The 20,620-nt window shown below is 36.9% G+C and overlaps 2 protein-coding genes across 3 annotated transcripts in view; one reads left to right on the forward strand and one right to left on the reverse strand.

Moving 5' to 3' along the window:
- Positions 1-10,622: 10,622 nt before the first annotated feature.
- On the forward strand, positions 10,623-16,922 carry LOC120535710 (gamma-aminobutyric acid receptor-associated protein-like). The gene is made up of 5 exons (XM_039763716.1): positions 10,623-10,729; positions 13,403-13,498; positions 13,756-13,834; positions 13,958-14,076; positions 16,470-16,922. The coding sequence occupies exons 2-5, from the start codon at positions 13,409-13,411 to the stop codon at positions 16,533-16,535; spliced, it is 354 nt and encodes a 117-aa protein (XP_039619650.1). The 5' UTR covers positions 10,623-10,729; positions 13,403-13,408; the 3' UTR covers positions 16,536-16,922.
- A 512-nt stretch (positions 16,923-17,434) lies between these two features.
- LOC120535709 (tyrosine-protein kinase STYK1-like) overlaps positions 17,435-20,620 on the reverse strand; it is an 87,766-nt gene continuing 84,580 nt past the window's right edge. For both annotated transcript variants that reach the window (XM_039763714.1, XM_039763715.1), the window contains 5 exons: positions 20,251-20,337; positions 19,640-19,842; positions 18,178-18,218; positions 17,756-17,852; positions 17,435-17,667 (listed from right to left, as the gene is read on the reverse strand). In XM_039763714.1, coding sequence (XP_039619648.1) covers positions 17,472-17,667; positions 17,756-17,852; positions 18,178-18,218; positions 19,640-19,842; positions 20,251-20,337 — 624 coding nt within the window. In that variant the 3' untranslated portion in view covers positions 17,435-17,471. The remainder of the gene's footprint in view (positions 17,668-17,755; positions 17,853-18,177; positions 18,219-19,639; positions 19,843-20,250; positions 20,338-20,620) is intronic.

Raw genomic sequence — 20,620 nt, forward strand, 5'->3', positions numbered from 1 at the left:
TAATCTCAATTTGAGAGGAGGTTAGAGCAGTGAGTGTATTACTGGCCCATGAAAACCTAACAGTACATTATAGTACACTCCTTGCAGTAAAACTGCTCCTGCTCAGTTTAGTTTATCTCAAATCACACGTCCACTGTTTTAACTCTTACAGTTATTTGTTACAAAAAACAGTTGCTTTGAGAACATGCCCCATCCGCACACATTACTTTTGGTTTGTAATATTTGGGTGTTTTATCATTGGTCTCACAAGGCACTGACATTTGTTTCTTGCCACCTCTGCATAAATTTTGGTCAATATGGTCACAAGTGAATTTACACGTTTTTCCCCCCCAACTGCTGTCTAATTACGTTCACTCAGAGGCTCTGACCTTGAATCAGGTTAAACTTGCTCTTACTGACTGGTAAGTGTGCAAGATGCTTTATGCAAATTGTTACATTTGTACCTTTATGCATATGTATTCTTGCCTTTAATGGTTTGTATTGCCCGCTATTAAACCTTGACCTGAAGCTGTGAATGAGATTCCATAATTACTGACAGCAGACCCTTAGCATCGGCTACCACAGCATACACAATTTCACCCATAATGCACCATATTCCCTGCAGTTGGACTGGACTTGTGTCAGATCATATTCATACTTCTGTCCCAGAGTTTGCTTTGTAACACACTGGGACCACCCTTTTCAAAGGGGCTCAGTATTGTTGTTTTTGTCTGAACCAGAGTGTGACTGGCATTTACATCTACCTAAATGAACTGGTCCTCTGGGATATCACACTAGAGCTTGAAAAAAAAAACAAGTCAAAACAAAATAGGTGTGAAGACACCTTTAAAAACCAGAAAAACATAAAATAAGATTAAAACCTTACATTCAAAAAAGAGCACCTCACAAATAACAACAACAACAACATTTATTTATATAGCACATTTTCATACAAAACGTAGCTCAAAGTGCTGTACATAAGGAAGAATAGAAAAATAAAAGACACAGTAAGAAAATAAAATAAGTCAACATTAATTAACATAGAATAAGAGTAAGGTCCAATGGCCAGGGTGGACAGAAAAAACAAACAAAAAAAAAAAAATTCCAGACGGCTGGAGAAAAAAATAAAATCTGTAGGGATTCCAGACCATTAGACCGCCCAGTCCCCTCTGATCTGAGCTGAGCTGATGCTGTTGTATTAACAGTCACACACATTGCCCTTCACTGTTTTCCTGGGACCCACTTGTGTAAAATAGCAGTTGAAACAGCACAGCTTTGCATGCTGTTGAGCAGATGCATGTGAACAGAGATGTGAATCCAACACATGTGACATTTTCTAGATAGTGATAGTGAAATAAGGAAGAATTACCAATGGAGCCAAAGAACACAGCTAACAGAGTAAATAGCATAGCAAGGTTTCTTAAATAAGGCTCTCAAATGATTGAACAAAGGAGAATCCAAAACAAGCAATACTGAAGAAAGGGCTGGAAGAATATTACAAACATAAAATAAATAAAAAAAAAACCAACAAGCAAGAGTTACAAACACAGAATAAAAGTTAAACAAATAACAAATAGGGGATGAGGCAAATTTATAAAATACAAAACAAACAAACAAACAATAAATAAATAGAGACCCAAGCCTGTATGCAGTTGTAACATACCTTTACTGAATTCTCCATTTCCACTTTTTGGTAACAAGGACACATCATAATGCAAGCATAACAATTTAGCAACACGTATGTAGGTTAGGTTATTTTAGGGTTGTTTATCAACTTAACCTGCATATTTTTGAGATATGGAAAGATAAGAAAAGTAATTTGAACATGGGGAGAAATTTTAAAATCAATTTTGACTCAGCTGAGTATCAAACTCAGGTCCCAAGAACAAATGAGTTTTTTCAAACACATTCTGATATTGCCATTCCTGTATAATCAATTTTAAATGGTATATTTGTATGTATCAATTAAAATCAACAGCTTTCAATAGGTCTGGATTTAATTACTGGATGATATCTTACCTTTGTCATGTCACTCTTCCACACTAAAACATTATGCTTTAAAGATCTTTTCTGACCTGTGACACCATGTCCATTCACTTTTCTCTCTACCTCTGCCTGGTATGTAGCTTAGCTCTATCATGACTGGGACTGCCAGTTTTTACAACAGTACTTTATTCTGGGAAGCAATGTATGTTTCCTATTTGACTTCTTCTCTCTCCTCCACGTATGCTAGTGCCACTGCTTTCTCCCCTTCTTGGACATTCAGCAAACATGCAAGAACTACTACATCTCTTAGTGTCCCCTGCATTCTCACACTAACATAAGCAAAACCTCTCTTGGTACAAGTATGATGTGTAATTTTCGCTGGACCTAGCCCAGCATTTTACATACAATTGGTGTTTTTTCTGGATACCCTTTGCCATTTGGGCATTCCCTCACACATTCAACACTTGGATGTGTGTCTAATTCAATGGGCACATGAAGCATGTTGTGCTTAGTAATGAATCAAATAATGTTCATTAATTTGAATCTTCTGCACTAACAATACAGATTGTACTATGTCATAATTTTATACTGTCACTCCACTCTTATTTACTACGAGGCTACTACTTAAGCAGGCTGTGAGTGTTTTCTTGTAATGTACGATTTGTTGAATGATCTTGTAGTATATGTTTTTTAATCTGAAATGTACTTTGTAAAGTGTATTGTGACCATGTACTCACTGAACACTACAGAAAAAGGTTATATACAAAAATGTGTTGACCTTTCAATCAGATAGATAGATAGATAGATAGATAGATAGATAGATAGATAGATAGATAGATAGATAGATAGATAGATAGATAGATAGATAGATAGATAGATAGATAGATAGATAGATAGATAGATAGTACTACTTTAGGTTAAATACAAGCTGGTAGTCAACAGGAGAAAGACAACCGCTTAAACTTGAGCAGCTGATCAGTCACCCAGCACCTCCATGGGAATTTTACAGTGTTGTACATACCAATATAAAAGGCCTGATAACTCTATAATCTCACTGCAAGTTTAGATGAGATAACCTCATCAAGAACTAAGTGCTGACAAGCACCAATGAAGAACAAAAATGGACATTCTTACTAACAGCATATCGGAAGGATTGCCCTTAATTACATAAAACTATAGGAAACCTCTTCAGATACACAGTATGATAAAGACAGGAATGTTTATCCTTGGATTAAACATTAAGGCCTGTGGTGCAGATAAAGGCACTGTCTTTAATTTATTCTTGATTTTTTTTTAAAAAAGACAAATTAGACAAGAGAAAGTGATGCATAACACAAAGGATGAAACACTTGTTTTTCCATCCATCCGTTATCCAACCTGCTGTATATCCTAACTACAGGGTCACGGGGGTCTGCTGGAGCCAATCCCAGCCAACACAGGGCGCAAGGCAAGAAACAAACTCTGGGCAGGGCACCAGCCCACCGCAGGCACTTGTTTTTTGTATACTTTAAAAATAATTTATTTAAATAAATATCGGTGGTTAACCGCGTAACATGATTTAACCTGCCTATATGAAATTTATGAGCATCCTATTGTTAATGAAATAAACTTTATGAAAGCAGTATTACTATTACTGCACAGAATAAAATGCGTTCAGGAAATATATAGATGTCGTCCTCATCAACATTTTAAATAAATAGGATTGTGTGTTAAGTAACGTTATATACAATCTGAAAAAAGATCACAGTATGCTTGTGTTTATCGCAAAAGCTAAAGGACAGTGTAATGAAAGTAGACATTCTTGAAATTAGGGAAAAACACAAAGCTCCGTGGAAGATTCTGCTTTATTATTTATGTAACATTTATTATATTGTACTTTTAATGCTTTAGAGACACTAAAAAATCACTACAACTGCAAAGCTATTTTTCCCCACTACCTCTTGTTCCCTTCTCATCTCCCTATACGTAGGCCTACTGTAACTCAATAAAAACATTACACGACCAACACACGTACGAGATCAACACCTCTGCTGCCTCCTCGTATCGCACACCGCCCGGTTCTCTTGATTGAACAGAACTGGGGGGTATTTTTCGTACGTGGATTACTCGTTTAGCCGGATGTAATTGTTGACGATTTGGCATGATCCTGATTCTATCGGTTTTTTGTTGTCATAGCAGCACATCCAAATCCTAAAACCTGTTCGGAGCAGCGGGCTTTTCCACGAAGCGAGTTTATAAAATCGAGGATTATTTGTAATAGCCTCGCTTGAGTTAGCCTAACAGTTCACTTCAGGCTCATTGAGTTCCACGAACAAAATTCAGGTGTATTTAATCTCCGCTAATTCAAGCCAAGCTTGATAAGCGAGGCTCGTGCGCGTCCACGCGATATAAAAGGCAGCCTTGTTAATCGATGCTGGATAAGTAAGAATGGAAACTAAGGAAAGAGCTGCGTTTTTTTCGCAGGCGGAGCAAGAATTATTATTACAAGCCTATGAGGACTACAAAGCTATAATAACTAGAAAGGGAACACGAGCTGTATTATCAAAGCTCGTGAGGCTGCATGGCAGAAAATAGCTGACAAGTTAAATGCGTAAGAACATGATTTTAGTAACTTTTGTGTTAAGGATGTCAAACTATTTAACAACTAAATGAGAACAGTTTCAAGCCTTCAAAATGTATAGTCATTAAAATTTCCTTTTACATATGCATTTTGTTACCAGTTGTAAGGTACTTTAAGGTTATTTTAACACATTGATAAACAGGACAGCATGTTAATTATATGGGTTCATCTTGGATAAAAAGTGATATATAATTGTAATTATTAATATAATTATTAATAATGCTTGGTTTCAGGAGCAACATGAGTGGAACGAAAAGGTCCTGGCAGCAAGTGAAGAATGCGTCATTATTGGCATACGCTCCTGCTGCAGTATTGCCACATTATGCAAAACTGCACAGGCTACTACAATGTCACACGCTCTGTCTGGTGTAACTCTGAGATGCCGCAGGCAGTTAAACCTGGATTTTAACTGTCCAAATGTCATTTCAATGCGTGCCCTTGTCTTACAATGGGCATGGTTGAAATGTCTTTCTGCTTGTGTTGCAGGATCTGTATATGGTGTGAGAAGAAACGGTAGACATGGGTATCCTCTGTCACCAAGCAGCACACCAGGAAAAATTCCTATAATGGAAAGTAGACACATTAGACTGTAGTATAATAAACTATAGTATATTTGTGAATTTTAGTTGACTTGCCTTGTCTGAGGCTTTGAGCCAGTGAAGACTCGAAAAATTCTGGCATCATGTACTGATCCTGGCCATTTTGCCACAATGTTTGAAATTAGATGTTCAGCAGTGCATACCATCTGAAACATTTTAGGAAATGGTAATGACATACATTGCTAATGTTGGACGACTACACTTTCACCTCTTGTATATAAATGTGAGATATTATCAGTACTTACCTGTACATTAATACTGTGATATGATTTGCGGTTTATGTAATCAGGCTCTGTTGGACCTGCTGGAGCCTTTATCCTCACGTGTGTACAGTCAATGGCTCCAATGACGTTAGGAAAGCCTGACAAATTAAATTCAGTTACTTATCAGGTAATGATTTATGTGCTGTAAATGAGTAGATGTTTAAAGATTAAGCACCATTAATTCCAAAGAAAGTTTCCTTAATGGCAAGAATTCCTCGGTGGCCAGGAAAGGTAATGAATATATTTAAAAAGGACTTTAATGCAACGCAAACCTTCCTGATTTCACGGCACACTAGCTTTGCTTAAATGTTCAGCATCCCCCACACTGTACAGAAATGAACCACTGGCAAAATAACGCAAAGCGATACACAAAGACTGTGCAACCGTAAGGGCTTTAGAGCGACGTGTGTTTTAGAAATGTAAGGTTCCAATAACTGACACAAATATGCAATACTGTGTCTACTAAATCTATAGCGCTCGTATAAATAATCATCCGCAAAATGCAACGGATCTATCCTGGGCCGAAGTAATTGTGGAACCTGTTGCCTTAAAGCTCTACGAATGAGCCTCGCTCCCTCATCAACTGGATTATGAATAAATGGGCACGCCATGGTTATTCATGTAAAAGCCTTCAATGCACTCCTTGTCATTTTATACTTTCTAAGTAATTAGAATCGCCTGCATGTAATCTGTAATAATTTTATATTGGAGGGTCGATGTGTGCGAAAGAGGGAGAGAACAGCAGCAGAATAATCCCAGCCCCGCAGAATGTCGTGCTGTGACATCACATGGCTTGTCCAATCATATTCATCAAGCTAAACTAAGCTTCACAACTAACCTGCCACGGAGCAGGCTTGTCCAAGAGCATATGCTGACATAGTAATTAAGCGGAGCTTCAGGTTAGCCTCGTTCGTGGAACCGAATTTGGAGAAATTAAACCGGGATTATCGATATAAACCTGTTTGTTCTATATAAACAAGGATTAGCTCACACACTTAATCAGTGTCCGTGCGTGGAATTCATTCAGTCATAGCTTCGCCGTTCATGAATGAGCGACCAGTTCATATCAGTGCGCAAATTATAAGAGAATTTCATATAGAGAGGGTTTTGCACGATCGGCAAGATCCTTTATTGCTCCCGGAGGAAATTCTTTTCGAAAGATACTGCTTTAGCCGAGGGGGAATATTGTAATAGATTTATTAGCACCTTATATTCGAAGTCAAACTAGGCGAAGTCGGGCTCTCACAACCACACAGACAGTATGCATTGCTTTGAGTTTTTTTGCAAGTGGCACTTGCAAAATGCAGTTTGCCAGGCAACTAGTAAAGTCTGTTTGGCCCTGAAATATTTCCTTTGGGTTTTCATAGCGTTTCCTGGATATGGAGGAATATTTCGGACAAAATTAATTAAATAAATAAATAAATGCGCAAATAAATAAAAGTACTGTGAAATGTGAACATAAATAAATTGGTCATGAAATGAGAGCCTAAATAAATAAATATGTCATGAAATGACAGCATAAATAAACAAATGTGTCACGAAATATGTTTTTTGATGCTTATTTATTTATTTATTTAATTTTGTCCGTAACATTCCTGCAAACCGTCATGAAATACGACTTGAAATAAAACTGTCACTTTCACTCGTCAAAGTTAAGAGGGTGGGCTCTAACACACCTTCTAGTTACTGATTGGTGAATCGATAGCACAAAAATTATTTAGAAAAATGCTTACTACTGCGATGAAATGGAGTCTGCCGAAGATATTACGTATTTCAGAGAGAGAATTGAAGATTTATCGGAAGAAATTACAATGCTGGCGGCCCTTTTAGACTCCGATATAGATTAAACTATTTTTGAAATTATCGAAGAACAAGTGGAACGGACTCTACTACACTCCAGTTCAGGTGACGCAGTTCCCTGCTCTGGACGTCCATCCTTTGACATTCCAGCTGAGTCTATAGAACACCTTCTGTTATTCGGTTTAAAAGTACAACAAATTGCATATCTATATGGTGTATCGGAGAAGACGATCACAAGGCGAATTAGCCAGTTTGATATACGGTAAGCTGCAACGGCTGTATTAGTTTAGGTACTTTGACATGGAATGCCCAAAGCAGCTCCAGCTAATATTTTGAACTGAGTATAATTTTAAAAAGTTCAATCTATGTCGGAGTCTAAAAGGGCCGCCAACATTGTAATTTCTTCCGATAAATCTTTAATTCTCTTTCTGAAATACGTAATATCTTCGGCAGAATCCATTTCATCGGCAGTGGTAAGCATTTTTCTAATTAATTCTTGTGCTATCGATTCACCAATCAGTAACTAGAAGGTGTGTTAGAGCCCACCCTCTCAACTTTGACGAGTGAAAGTGACAGTTTTATTTCAAGTCGTATTTCATGACGGTTTGCAGGAATGTTACGGACAAAATTAAATAAATAAATAAATAAATAAATAAATAAGCAACAAAAAATATATTTCGTGACACATTTATTTATTTATGCTGTCATTTCCTGACAAATCTATTTATGTAGGCTCTCATTTCATGACACATTTATTTATTTATGCTCACATTTCACAGTATTTTTATTTACGCATTTATTTAATTTTGTCCAAAATATTCCTCCATGCCTGGACACCTGCGTGTGCAGACAATAAAAGAGGCGCTTCATGCCATTGCAGGTAGGTAATACACACGCAAAAAAACACCCACAGTTCTATAAAGAATCTCACAATCAGCCTAACATTCTCATTACCAAGGATTTCCAAATGTGATTGGGGCACTGGATTGTACACAGATCCGAATTAAGGCCCCATCAGGTCCAAATGAGCCAGATTACATAAACAGAAAAGGCTTCCACAGTATTAACGTGCAGGTAATGTAACTTTTTGTAAGAGTTGAAAATAGCCAATAGGCATGTTAACAAACCGTAAAACTGTTTGACCTACATGCTATAAATTCTCAGATGATCTGTGATGCATCCTACTTTGTATCAAATATGGAAGCTAAATGGCCAGGGTCTGTACAGGACTCAAGAATTTTTAAGGAGTCACACCTGTATCGGACATTTGAACAAGGTAATAATCTAATTATAAATCATGGTGATGTGTGTATTGTATTCACAATTTTTACACATTCCACAGGTCATCATGATGGATTCATGCTGGGGGACAGGGGATATGCCTGTAGGCATTTTCTAATGACCCCCATTTCCTAACCCCAACCTCAATATAATGCAGCTCTGTCTAGGACAAGGGCACAAATTGAAATGACATTTGGCCACCTGAAGGAGACAGGCTGAGGGTTGCACCTGACAGAGCATGGGACATAATTGTTGCATGCTCTGTCTTACAACATAGCGGCCATCAGAAAAGAGAGAGACCCTGAGGTTTTGGTGCAGCCTGATGAATACCTTGACCCAGTGCACCTTGAGCAAACCAGTGGCAGAGCTGCCAGAGACAGAATTGTGGCCCAATATTTTCAATGAAAAAAGACAACAGTGGTTTCACACAAAAAGTTATTTATTGTATATTACGGCCCTTCAGCCTGTAAGGAGGAGAACATAATTAAGGATACACTCATGCATACACATATACATATGGAAAAGAGATAAGAGAATTTTGTTACCAATTGTTTTGCTAGTGTTTGTATCTGCAACTCCATTTTGGTTGTCCTCAGTTCATGAAGTTCCATGTCCTGCTGTATTTTTCTCATTTTTAGTTTTCTGTATGCGATTTTCTGTTGAAGATATCTCTTGTATAGAGCCCTCACATTTCTCTGCAAATACGTAATTACAAATGCAATTTTCTCCTCTATATATTTACACAGTATATCATTTTGTATAAAGTACAACAAATGGCTCAACCAACCTCACCATCTCCTTTTTTTGATGTGGACTTTGTTCCAAAAGGGACATGTGTGGTGGCTACAGGCTCCTGCAAAACAGTTATATCACGATTAGCACATGGGAATGATCAGAGTGAAGTTTGTTCAAACATTTGGAAAATTTACCTCTTCTCCTGATGAATAATCAGACACAGTGTCTTCATCAGATATTTGACCTTCGTCAATTTCTCGTTGGTCAGACACAGGTTCTAGGGATACAACATTCCGTGCAACTGACCCAAAAAAAAAAAGGCTATATGGACCATACCTATGGCATATGGAGGACAAATATATGCAATGACCATCCTTTACCTGAAATGAAGTGACCACTGCATCCTGCCACTGGTTTTGAGGAGGAGCCTTCCCCTGGAATGCCTTCAGAAACAGGGCGATGGGCATTTTGCTGGAGAGCCAACTCTTCTGCACGGGTTAGATCTGGACCTCCACCTGTTTTTTGCTTGTCTGCCTTCTTCTTATTAGCTTTAAAATTAATGTTTTTATATTATATATGATTCTTTATGTCAACAATTATTTAAATAGTTATATACAGTACCAATATTTACCAGTTTGAAGTATATTCTTGTACTTCACTTTAACCTGTTCCCATGTTCTCCTTGTGCTCACGTTTGATCTGAAATTATGACATTAAATAATAATTAATCTGACACATAGGAAATGAAACGCTGCATTCAGTAAGTACAATGCACACTACTTACGCGTTTAATTTGTCGGCCACTTTTTGCCAGCCGTCTTTTCTGGTTTGGGCTGCTTTTGCAGTGTTACCCTTTGTGCAAATTAAACCTTTAAATTCTTCATATCCTTCGAGTAAAAGGTCCTGCTCCGCTTGTGTGAAAAAATGTGCCCGTTCTTTCGTCATTGTGTTGCAGCCTATCAAAGACTTGCTGATCATGTTTTCTACACTCAATATATATGGGCTTTTCAACCAGCGCGGGCGCGCGCAATCATCTCGGATGATTGGATCCAGCTAGACTGATCTACTACACGGCTGCGTTTGAAAAACCGTCTTATCCCAGATGAGTTTCACCGGTATTAACTCATCCAAGATGAGGCATCTGATCTCGGATGATTTAAGCGACGTACGAAAAAAAAAAAAAAACCCTGTTGTCTCTCTTTCATAAAGGGAAAAGGTCTTCACGCTCCGCCCTACCCGTCGAAAAACGACAATGATTGGTTAAGTTATGCCACGCTCCACCACCACGAGCAAATGTATTTTCTCGGTTGCGTCTTTTTTTAAAAAAAAAAAGCTACAGCCTGATTGGCCTGTTTTCAGTCATGTGCCAATATACACGTGATTGTTGTTGTTGTTTTGGTCGGCCCGCCATTTTGGTTGAGATAATTGGAGAAACTTGTTAAGTGAGAGAGAGAGAGCGAAATAAGGTAAACAACAATTATTACACGCGAGTAGCGGGTTTGGGGAATAACAGCTGTGGGATGGTGTTCAGACGCTGTCCAGAAAGTGCATGTATTAGAAGTGTATTTATGTAGAGTTTTTTTCTTTGCTGTTTTTTTTTAACCCGACTTGCATACGTAGGCACATACGCCCATCTGTAAATCCTGCAAGAGATTTATTGGTTTGACTCAGGAGTTATTATGTATGCTTTTCAGTAGTGTTCAGTTTAACCCCGGGTTTTGTGATATGATTAGCTGTCATCTCATTTTTTTGTGGTAGAATATAATTAGAAGTGAAGCACAATGCATCTTGTATTGGCTGGGTAGAATGGCTAGTCTTTATCCGAAAGCAAACGTGATAAAGAATATATAGGCAATACTAAATTAAGAATGTACCCGACATAAAATATATTGTTCACAGTTTGCCAAGTAGATTGTTTGGGGAAAAAAAAGGCTCCAATTGCAGAAACTGAATATTTGCTTGGATTTTTCTCGCGACGTGTTTACTCTCGCCTGATTTCCACCCTTACCAAACACGTGATTGTCATTCAGCGACTGGGAATTTTTTTTCTTTATAATTGCTCTCGGACGTTTCCGGATTTTAGAGTAAAAGCAAAAGATGCCATGGAACGTAATTACTTTTCTGTAAGCACTTGTGTTTAAACCTGTTCAGTGACGGGCCGATTCCGTTTAACTTCTTGAACTCCCATGTCATTGATATTAACTTGACTAAAGCTGGCATGTTGTTTTGACAATCATGGTCACCCTAAAAACGAATACTGCGTATATTGTGATACATTGCCTAGCACAGTGATTGTAATTGACACGTATGCATGACCCTGTTTAGCAGTTCTGCTTTATTTTTACACACTGTGCAGGATGATGTTCATTTTTAGACCCAATGCTTTCCCGTTGCTCATCGCAGTTTGTAAAACATTTTTCAATGACAAGCAGATACGATAGGTTTTAATTTCAGGACATCAGAGGCAAAACAATTACTTATTGTGCAGTAATTGTATTACATAAAGGTGCTAGTAGTACCTCATAAAAACATACCAAATATGGTCCTGTGAGTGCAACTTCTTAAAAGTCTTGTTGAAAAAGGTGAGAGTTGTGAGGATGCTCAGAGTAGCATTTGATTTGCACTTTTTAAAAAACTTGCATCTGAAAAACAAAGCATCCCCTTTCGTTACGTCAAAATTACCACAGCTTTATGAATTCAGATTTAGATTAGGTGAAGCATTTCTTACAGACTTGTGAGGGCCCGTTCAGGCAAATCAGAAACTAAATGTGGAAGGGCTGTTAGTCCATGATAGGACACAGTCGTGCACAAGCCATGGTTCACCTATACAGACCAGTTCAGATTCACCATTTGGCTTGCTACTATCTCTTTGGACTCTGCACCTAAAGCTGACCTCATTGTGTAATAAATATGTGTAATCCTTCCATCAGTGAACTGCTTTTGCTGTAGTATGAAATATAATCTGCCCAGATATTTCATGTATTTAACTTGTGTTTCTCTGCTTTTATGTGCTCAAGTATTAAATGACAAGGTTTTTTCTGTTACCTTAGCATGTGAATTTTTAACATTGTTGATGTGGTTTCAGGTTATTATCGCGTATCGGCAAACTAACAACACAAAAGTTTGTACAGTATCATTGTCTAGATTAATTGAATTCTGCAAGTTCACCCCACAAAATCGTTTGTGTAAGTGAAATTGTTCAAATCTCTACTCCACTCAAATCCTAATAATGCTAACAATAGTTTAATAGGCATATTTTTCGATTGTAATTTAATTTTCAGAGTTTTCAGTGCAAATCAGTGCTCTTGCAATCCGGTTCAAGGAGATCCACCACAGCTATTGCAGTTAAAGAAATTCAGATATGTACTTTTGTTGCTGAAAATATACATGTAGTAAACAGATTGTATATTTACCATCTTCATGTTGTTTTCTACAAAGAGTAGGCACTGTCTGGGATGTTCTCAATGTAATTTGGAGGTCCTGTTTTTGGGTATTATTAATTTTCTTTTGCACGCAGTGATACGTTTAATAGTGGAAGGCACGCAATTTGTGTCTTTATCTGTATGAATTTGGCAATACTAAAAACTAATTTTTGCTAAATCTGGAGACATGTTTGGAAATATTAGCTCTAGACACTGTACATTGAACAGCATAGTATGTATGTTAAGGAAAGAATCACGATCATAGGACGGTGGCTGCGGAGACAAACTAATACATAAAAGCAAAGTTAAAACATAGATTAGCGAGATGAGCAGACGGCCAGCTACACCAGTCGGCGGCATCTTCAAAATTCAAAGTTTTATTTGGACAATGATTAAGAGTTTTGATAAGTAATACTTGCTGATCATGGCTTTGCAGATTTGATCAGACAAGCAAGTAAGAATTTCTGTGCTACTTTGTATATGTAACAATGAACCTGAACTATAGCAGACCATGACTGGTAAAATATTTTAAAGGGCACATCATTATTCTTAAAGTAAATGTTTTATTGTAGCTTTTTTGTGAAAGTTAGTAAAGACAAAAGAGTAATTTGGTAAATCTTTTCCCATCACCTATTTTATAATTTAATACTCTGTTAAATTTTGGTTGCACTTATTACATTTGTTTTTGATGATTATTGTTTTTTGTTTCATCAATAGATCAAGATGAACTGGCAGTATAAACGTAGCCTCCCATTTGACGTGAGGAGAGCAGAAGGTGAAAAAATCAGAGCAAAGTATCCTGACAAAATTCCTGTGAGTTTCTGTAGAATCATAAAAAAAGATTTGTGATCTACATGCTTCTCTTCATTTCTCCTTAGTACAGCCAAGACTTTGTCCACCTGTGTAGCTTACATGTTCAGAATAATTAAATGTATTTTACCTTTGACATTATTATAACTATAATATGTTTGTATGATTGTAATTACAGTACGTTATAAATAGTCTGAAAACTTTATTCACAGCGTGTGCAGTGATTTGGTCTACCTATGACAAATGTTGTTTATCCATAGATTATTGTAGAGAAGGCACCAAAGTCACGCGTGTCTGATCTGGACAAGAAGAAATACCTAGTGCCATCAGATCTGACAGGTAATATGCTGTATAGTTTAATTTATAAGATTGTAGGATACAATAAACTTAAAAAAATTACAAAGTAAGCAAATAGTATTGTTTATGTCATGTTGGTTGAATCCTCTTTTGTGGTTCTTACAGTGGGCCAATTCTGCTTCTTAATAAGGAAAAGAATAGACTTACGACCTGAGGAGGCACTCTTCTTTTTCGTAAACAATGTGCTTCCTCCCTCCAGTGCAACTATTGGCCAGGTTTATGAGGTATGTGTATAAAATTATCGCATTATTAAACTTGATAGAATGTGTAGCTGATGTTTAGGTTTGATGCTGAGAAATATGGCAGTGTTACATACCTGGATCAAATAAATCGACCTGCCAAGTAAACTCATGTTTTAAATATACAGTTGTGCTTGAAAGTTTGTGAACCTTTTAGAATTTTCTATATTTTTGCATAAATATGACCTAAAACATCAGATTTTCACTCAAGTCCTAAAAGTAGATAAAGAGAAACCAGTTAGACAAATGAGACAAAAATATTGTACTTGGTTATATATTTATTAAGGCAAATGATTGAATATTGCATATTTGTGAGTAGCAAAAGTATGTGAACCTCTAGGATTAGCACTTAGTTTGAAGGTGAAATTGGAGTCAGGTGTTTTCAATCAATGGGATAACAATCAGGTGTGAGTGGACACACTGTGTTATTTAAAGAACAGGGATCTATCAAAGTCTGCTCTTCACAACACATGTTTGTGGAAGTGTATCATGGCACGAACAAAGGAGATTTCTGAGGACCTCAGAAAAAGAGTCGTTGATGCTCATCAGGCTGGAAAAGGTTACAAAACCCTCTCTAAAGAGTTTGGAGTCCACCAATCCACAGTCAGACAGATTGTGTACAAATGGAGGAAATTCAAGACCATTGTTACCCTCCTCAGGAGTGGTCGACCAACAAAGATCACTCCAAGAGCAAGGAATGTAATAGTCGGCGAGGTCACAAAGGACCCCAGGGTAACTTCTAAGCAACTGAAGACCTCTCTCATATTGGCTAATGTTCATGTTCATGAGTCCACCATCAGGAGAACACTGAACAACAATGGTGTGCATGGCAGGGTTGCAAGGAGAAAGCCACTGCTCTCCAAAAAAAAATTGATGCTCGTCTGCATTTTGCTAAAGATCACGTGGACAAACCAGAAGACTATTGGAAGAATGTTTTGTGGATGGATGAGACCAAAATAGAACTTTTTGGTTTAAATAAAGTTTTATGTTTGAAAAAAAGAAAATGCTGCATTCCAGCATAAGAACCTTATCCCATCTGTAAAACATGGTGGTGGTAGTATCATGGGTTGGGCCTGTTTTGCTGCATTTGGGCCAAGACAGCTTGCCTTCATTGATGGAACAATGAATTCTGAATTCTATCAGAGAATTCTAAAGGAAAATGTCAGGACATCTGTCCATGAACTGAATCTCAAGAGAAGGTGGGTCAAGCAGCAAGACAACGACCCTAAGCACACAAGTCGTTCTACCGAAGAATAAAGTTAATGTTTTGGAATGGCCAAGTTAAAGTCCTAACCTTAATCCAATCGAAATGTTGTGGAAGGACCTGAATGAAGCGAGCAGTTAATGTGAGGAAACCCACCAACATCCTTAAATTGAAGCTGTTCTTTATGGAGGAATGGGCTAAAATTCCTCTAAGCCGGTGTGTAGGAATGATCAAAATTTACTGGAAACATTTAATTACAGTTATTGCTTGAAAAATGGGGGGATACCAGATACTGAAAGGTTCACATACTTTTGCCACTCACAAATATGTAATATTCGATCATTTTCCTTAATAAATAAATGACCAAGTATAATATTTTTGTCACATTTGTTTAACTGGTTTCTCTTTATCTACTTTTAGGACATGAGTGAAAATCTGATGATGTTTTAGGTTATATTTATGCAGAAATATAGAAAATTCTAAAGAGATCACAAACTTTCAAGCACAACTTTAGCAAAAGTGGAAAAAATACCTGGAGTAATAAGTATATGGCTGTTCCTGTGCCTAGAAATGTTATTTACAGATCCATTCCCATAAGTGCTTGATTGAACAAGACAAAACTTTCAACTTTTGTACTGCACAAGTATATTAAGCAAACAGTTTGTGCCATGCTACCTACTTTGAATGGACAATCAAACTTTGTTCTTATATTTAGCTGGTGGTACAAAGGAAGCACATTTTATTTCAACAACTATAAATATTTATCTTTCAAAGTACTAAGTTTCAGAGTGTACCCAAGTAATGTGAAAGAAACATCCTTTGATAGCTGTCGCTGATGCAAGTTAGAGTTCCCTTTTTATTGCCTAATGGTAATCTGAAACTATGCATATGAAACAATCAGAAATACCATTCACATTATGCCACTATAAGTTCCATTTAATTTTCTTAGAACAGAGGAGGTTATAAAGTTGATTAGAATAATAAATGATGTCAGTCAGTCATTATCCAACCCACAAGATGTTTAGAATATAAATATTTAGAATATAGATTATATTAGAATAATGATTGTATTTAGAATATAAATGATGTTTAGAATGTGAAGAAAAAGTTACATATAAAACCCTTCTATAAAGTGCAATGGAGAATCTTAATTGTAATTACGATTTCCTTACAGGAACATCACGAAGAAGACTTCTTTCTGTATATGACATATAGCAATGAGAGTGTTTATGGAGGGTAGAAGATGAAAGGAGAGAGAGGGATGGAGAGAACGAGATTGCAAGAGAGAAAGAGAGAATGATTCAGCAGTTTGTGCTGAGTGACGAGTGTCATCATGTCAGCTGATGTTTTAGCAGCAAGTGACTCTTGTGTCCTGATTTTACTGGATATCATGTAAAACATTTGGCAGTGGAGTAGTGGTTCAAACAACAGGTTTGGTGACTTGGAATAAAATGGATTTGTTTTCACCCTTGGAGTTTTTTTTTTGTTTTGTTTTTTTTAAAGGTAATACTCAGCTTTGAAACACAACCATCTGTGTACTCTTCTCTCTTTTGTTCTCTCGGATTTTTGTGACATTTTGTAATGAATTTATTCCTGCAAATCTGAAAATTAAAAAAGGTGAATATTCCACAAGTTTTCTGAGTGTTTCTGGGATTGTGGCATGTATTATTTTTGTAAGTGAAGCTCAACCTGTATTGGCAAAACTAATACATTGCAACAATTAAATTATATTTTTATTTAGAATAGAATATTCCTTTTTACACAATTAATGCATTTGAAAATACAATCAGTAAACATCTTAAGTGATTTTTCCCCTGAAAAAGTACAGCATCCAATGTATTAACTTAAAAAAAAAAGAGTAAAATTATCGGGTTGGGTTTTGCCCATTTGTAAACAGTCCACTTGTGCAAAGAATGCCAAATCCCTGGCATACGTTGAAACATGGAACAAGGATTCCTGTTTCATAAAAGCAAGAAGGTTTGATTGTCCTCTAATGTTACTTGTAGTAGTGCAGGTGTATCAGGATCTCTTAAGATGGTGTAGTTCTTGAAAATCAAGCACAAGTGTTTATGTATTAGCAAATTGATACATCTCTGCTGCACTGACTACATTTCAGAGACCCGAGGCTTTTGCAAATGAATCTCCATGTGGTATAAATTGGCAGAAGAACGGGAAATTACAGTATTGCATAGTTTTCTTGCTGCAGAAGCCCAGCTTCCTTCATATATTTTCCAATACTGATTTTTTCTGGCACTCGTAGAATGACTTGGTCATTTGCTTGTTTTTCTCCTAGCTGTAGGCGCCGTTTAAGGTCCATCAAGCTGGGCCTCTTGTTCTGTTGCCATTGGCAGCATCCCCTGATAATGGTGTACCTGCGAATGAAAAATTCTTAGGTAATTACAGGTTAAAAGAAAATGACTCCTTTTAGAAAGTGTCAAACAAAAAAAAAAAAAACCTCACAATGCATTGCTGGAATTTGGGGGTCTTTTAAGTGTGTGGCCTCTCTGCAAGTGCTGAAGCATCTCATTACATGCAATGTCTGGAAAAGGAGCCTCGCCTACAAAAAAAACAAACAAACTATAGTTAAACATGAAATACATAAAATGCAGAATCATAAAGATAATTTGTAAATTATGAGACCTGCCAGTTCATGACATTAATGAGCACTTCATTGTATAAACTGATGTATGTTATTATGTGTCAGTGATTCCAGCCTAGGAAGCATTTCTGGAAATGTCTTCTGTGAGGTCCAGTAGTATATTTGGGTGTAGCACTTTGGAGGTTTTCAATCAGTCTCATTAATTTCATGATAGACCTTGTAGATATTTATACTAATCACAGAAAATCATTTGAGAAAATAATCATAGAATGGTGTAGCTTACCCAGAGTTATGATTTCATAGAGCAGAACACCAAAAGACCACCTGGGGGGGAAAAAAAAAAAAGAGTCACCGTTTTACTCAAAAACTACATGATAGCTGTTATTCTTACAATTCTCATGGATAAATTATGACACTGGGTTTCTATAAACTTATATCAAACCAATCTGGTTGTGGGTTTCATTTTTAGGAATAATTAATCTCTCTACTTTTTTTATGAGTCTATTTAAAATCACAGGGAATTTGTTTTTTAAGTGGCTATGGCAATTACGGTTTTGGGATACTAATGGACTTTTAAATTGACATGTTATCTGTGCCAAGTGAGCACACCAATGCATTATTCTCCTGAGTTTGTGAACTGAATTTAACATCATCCCCACAGCCAAGGCACTGGAACAGATATCAATGGACAGGTGACAGACAAACATGTTAAAAAAATAGGTGGTATAACAAACAATGGGGCCACCATGAAGAAGCATCAAATGGTAAACCTGATGTTCCTCTGAAATCTGACGCAGGCTTAGAAAAAATGTCTCCATCCCTTTACTCCAGGGGTGCCCAACTCGAGTCCTGGAGGGCCGCAGTGGCTGCAGGTTTTTATTCAAACCCCTTTCTTAATTAGTGACCTGTTTTTGCTGCTAATTAACTTCTTTTGAATTAATTTTATTTGACTTGCTCTTGAAGACCCAGACCCTCAATTGTTTCTTTTTCCTTAATTAGCAGCCAAACAATAATGAGATACAAAATGAGCCAAAAATGACCATCATACAATATCTGAAAATAAAGGTGAAGGTCTCAGGAATGCTAATCTGCTCTTAGAAAAGAGAAAATCCACAATTTCGGAAATGTGCGCAATTACACAATGAGAGCAGCAACAAACCATAGAATTAAAGAACAAGTTTAATTAACAGCGAGACTCAGCACCTCATTAAGGAGCTGACTGGAGGGAAATTGGTTGGAGTTTGAGGCCCTGACTTAGTTGGTCTTCTGTTGGCTCACTCACTTCACATTTCTCTTCAATTTGGGTGCCATTTGATGAAAGAAATTAAGCAATTCAGAGAAACGATGAAGAAATTCAGGGACACATTTCTTAAAAACCAAGTCAATTAAAATGAATTCAAAAGAAGTTAATTAGCAGCAAAAACAGATCACTAATTAAGAAAAGGGTTAGAATGAAAACTTGCAGTCACTGTGGCCCTCCAGGACTGGAGTTGGGCACCCCTGCGCTCTGTATAAAAATGTTTGTGTCAGGAAGAAAGACGTAATGTGTGTTGATACATGCTTAATTAGGAAAACATTGTTTATTTATTTATTTTTTTACTTTTGTGAAACACACTTCATACCAGTCAGTCCTGCATGTTTGTCAAAGACTAAGTTGGATTTTATTGTCTAGTTGCCTTAAATATATTGTAGTGCTCAAAAATACAGTGTCATGTTCTAAAGAACAAATGAAAATTTCAGCTCACACATCACTCCTCTTAGTTGCAGGTCTTTTAGCGAGTCTTTCAGGAGCCAGCCATTTGTTAAACCCTTCCCATGTTGGTGCCCCTCTTCTATTGCAGTGGTAGGATCTGCCAAAACCACTTAATTTAGCCGACATGTCTTTTCCAATTAAAACACTGCGAGCTGCTATATCACCATGGAGGTAGCCTTTTTCATGAATGTAATCCTGTAATAGAGCAATAACATGCATAAAGATTATTTCATAAACGATCATATGGCAGGTATAATTTACACTAAATATTTACACAGTATTTATACTGGCTTAACAGTACATGGCAATTGATCATGAAATACAGTTGACAATAATAAGTAAATTGTACATTTTTCTTTATTCCTTTAGAGTACTTTGGCTGTTGGAAGCCCAGTTTGTTGGGAACTGAAATCCAAGGCAGCCAAAGCAGAATTATATTCAACGTCATTTGTAATTCAAACGTGTTGAGATTTGCTTCTATGCACCTTAAAACTTTTTTTCATCAAGCAGTAAAGAAGTCAAATATTAGATCAAATCCGACTACAAGACAACACAACACACTTCAGAATGCACTGTATTTCCATTTTAGGTTGGCGTCCTTACCAGTCCACATGCCACTTCTTGAGCAATCCGAAAGATCCCTTTCTCCGTCAGGTCACATGGCACCTCTGTAGCCATTTGCATGAAATCCTGAGCAATGGGGAAACATATTTTCCTTTAGTTCTGTGCATTTGCGGTGTTTAGTTTGCTGGGATTTCTGATTGTCACTGCATAATGCACATGCAAGGCATATTTTGATTCACCCTGTACAGTAACTTTGAAACTTCGATAAGTATGATTCAACTAACATTAATAACTTTGGCTTGGTTCAAGTTTTGTAACCAATACTATCTGAATAGGATGTGGATTTGCCAAATCATATCCTTAAAACAAGGGGTTAAAAAAATGTACATTTGACTAAAGGGTATATAAA

This window comes from Polypterus senegalus, chromosome 9, assembly GCF_016835505.1.
Source record: "Polypterus senegalus isolate Bchr_013 chromosome 9, ASM1683550v1, whole genome shotgun sequence".
Lineage (NCBI taxonomy): Eukaryota > Metazoa > Chordata > Cladistia > Polypteriformes > Polypteridae > Polypterus > Polypterus senegalus.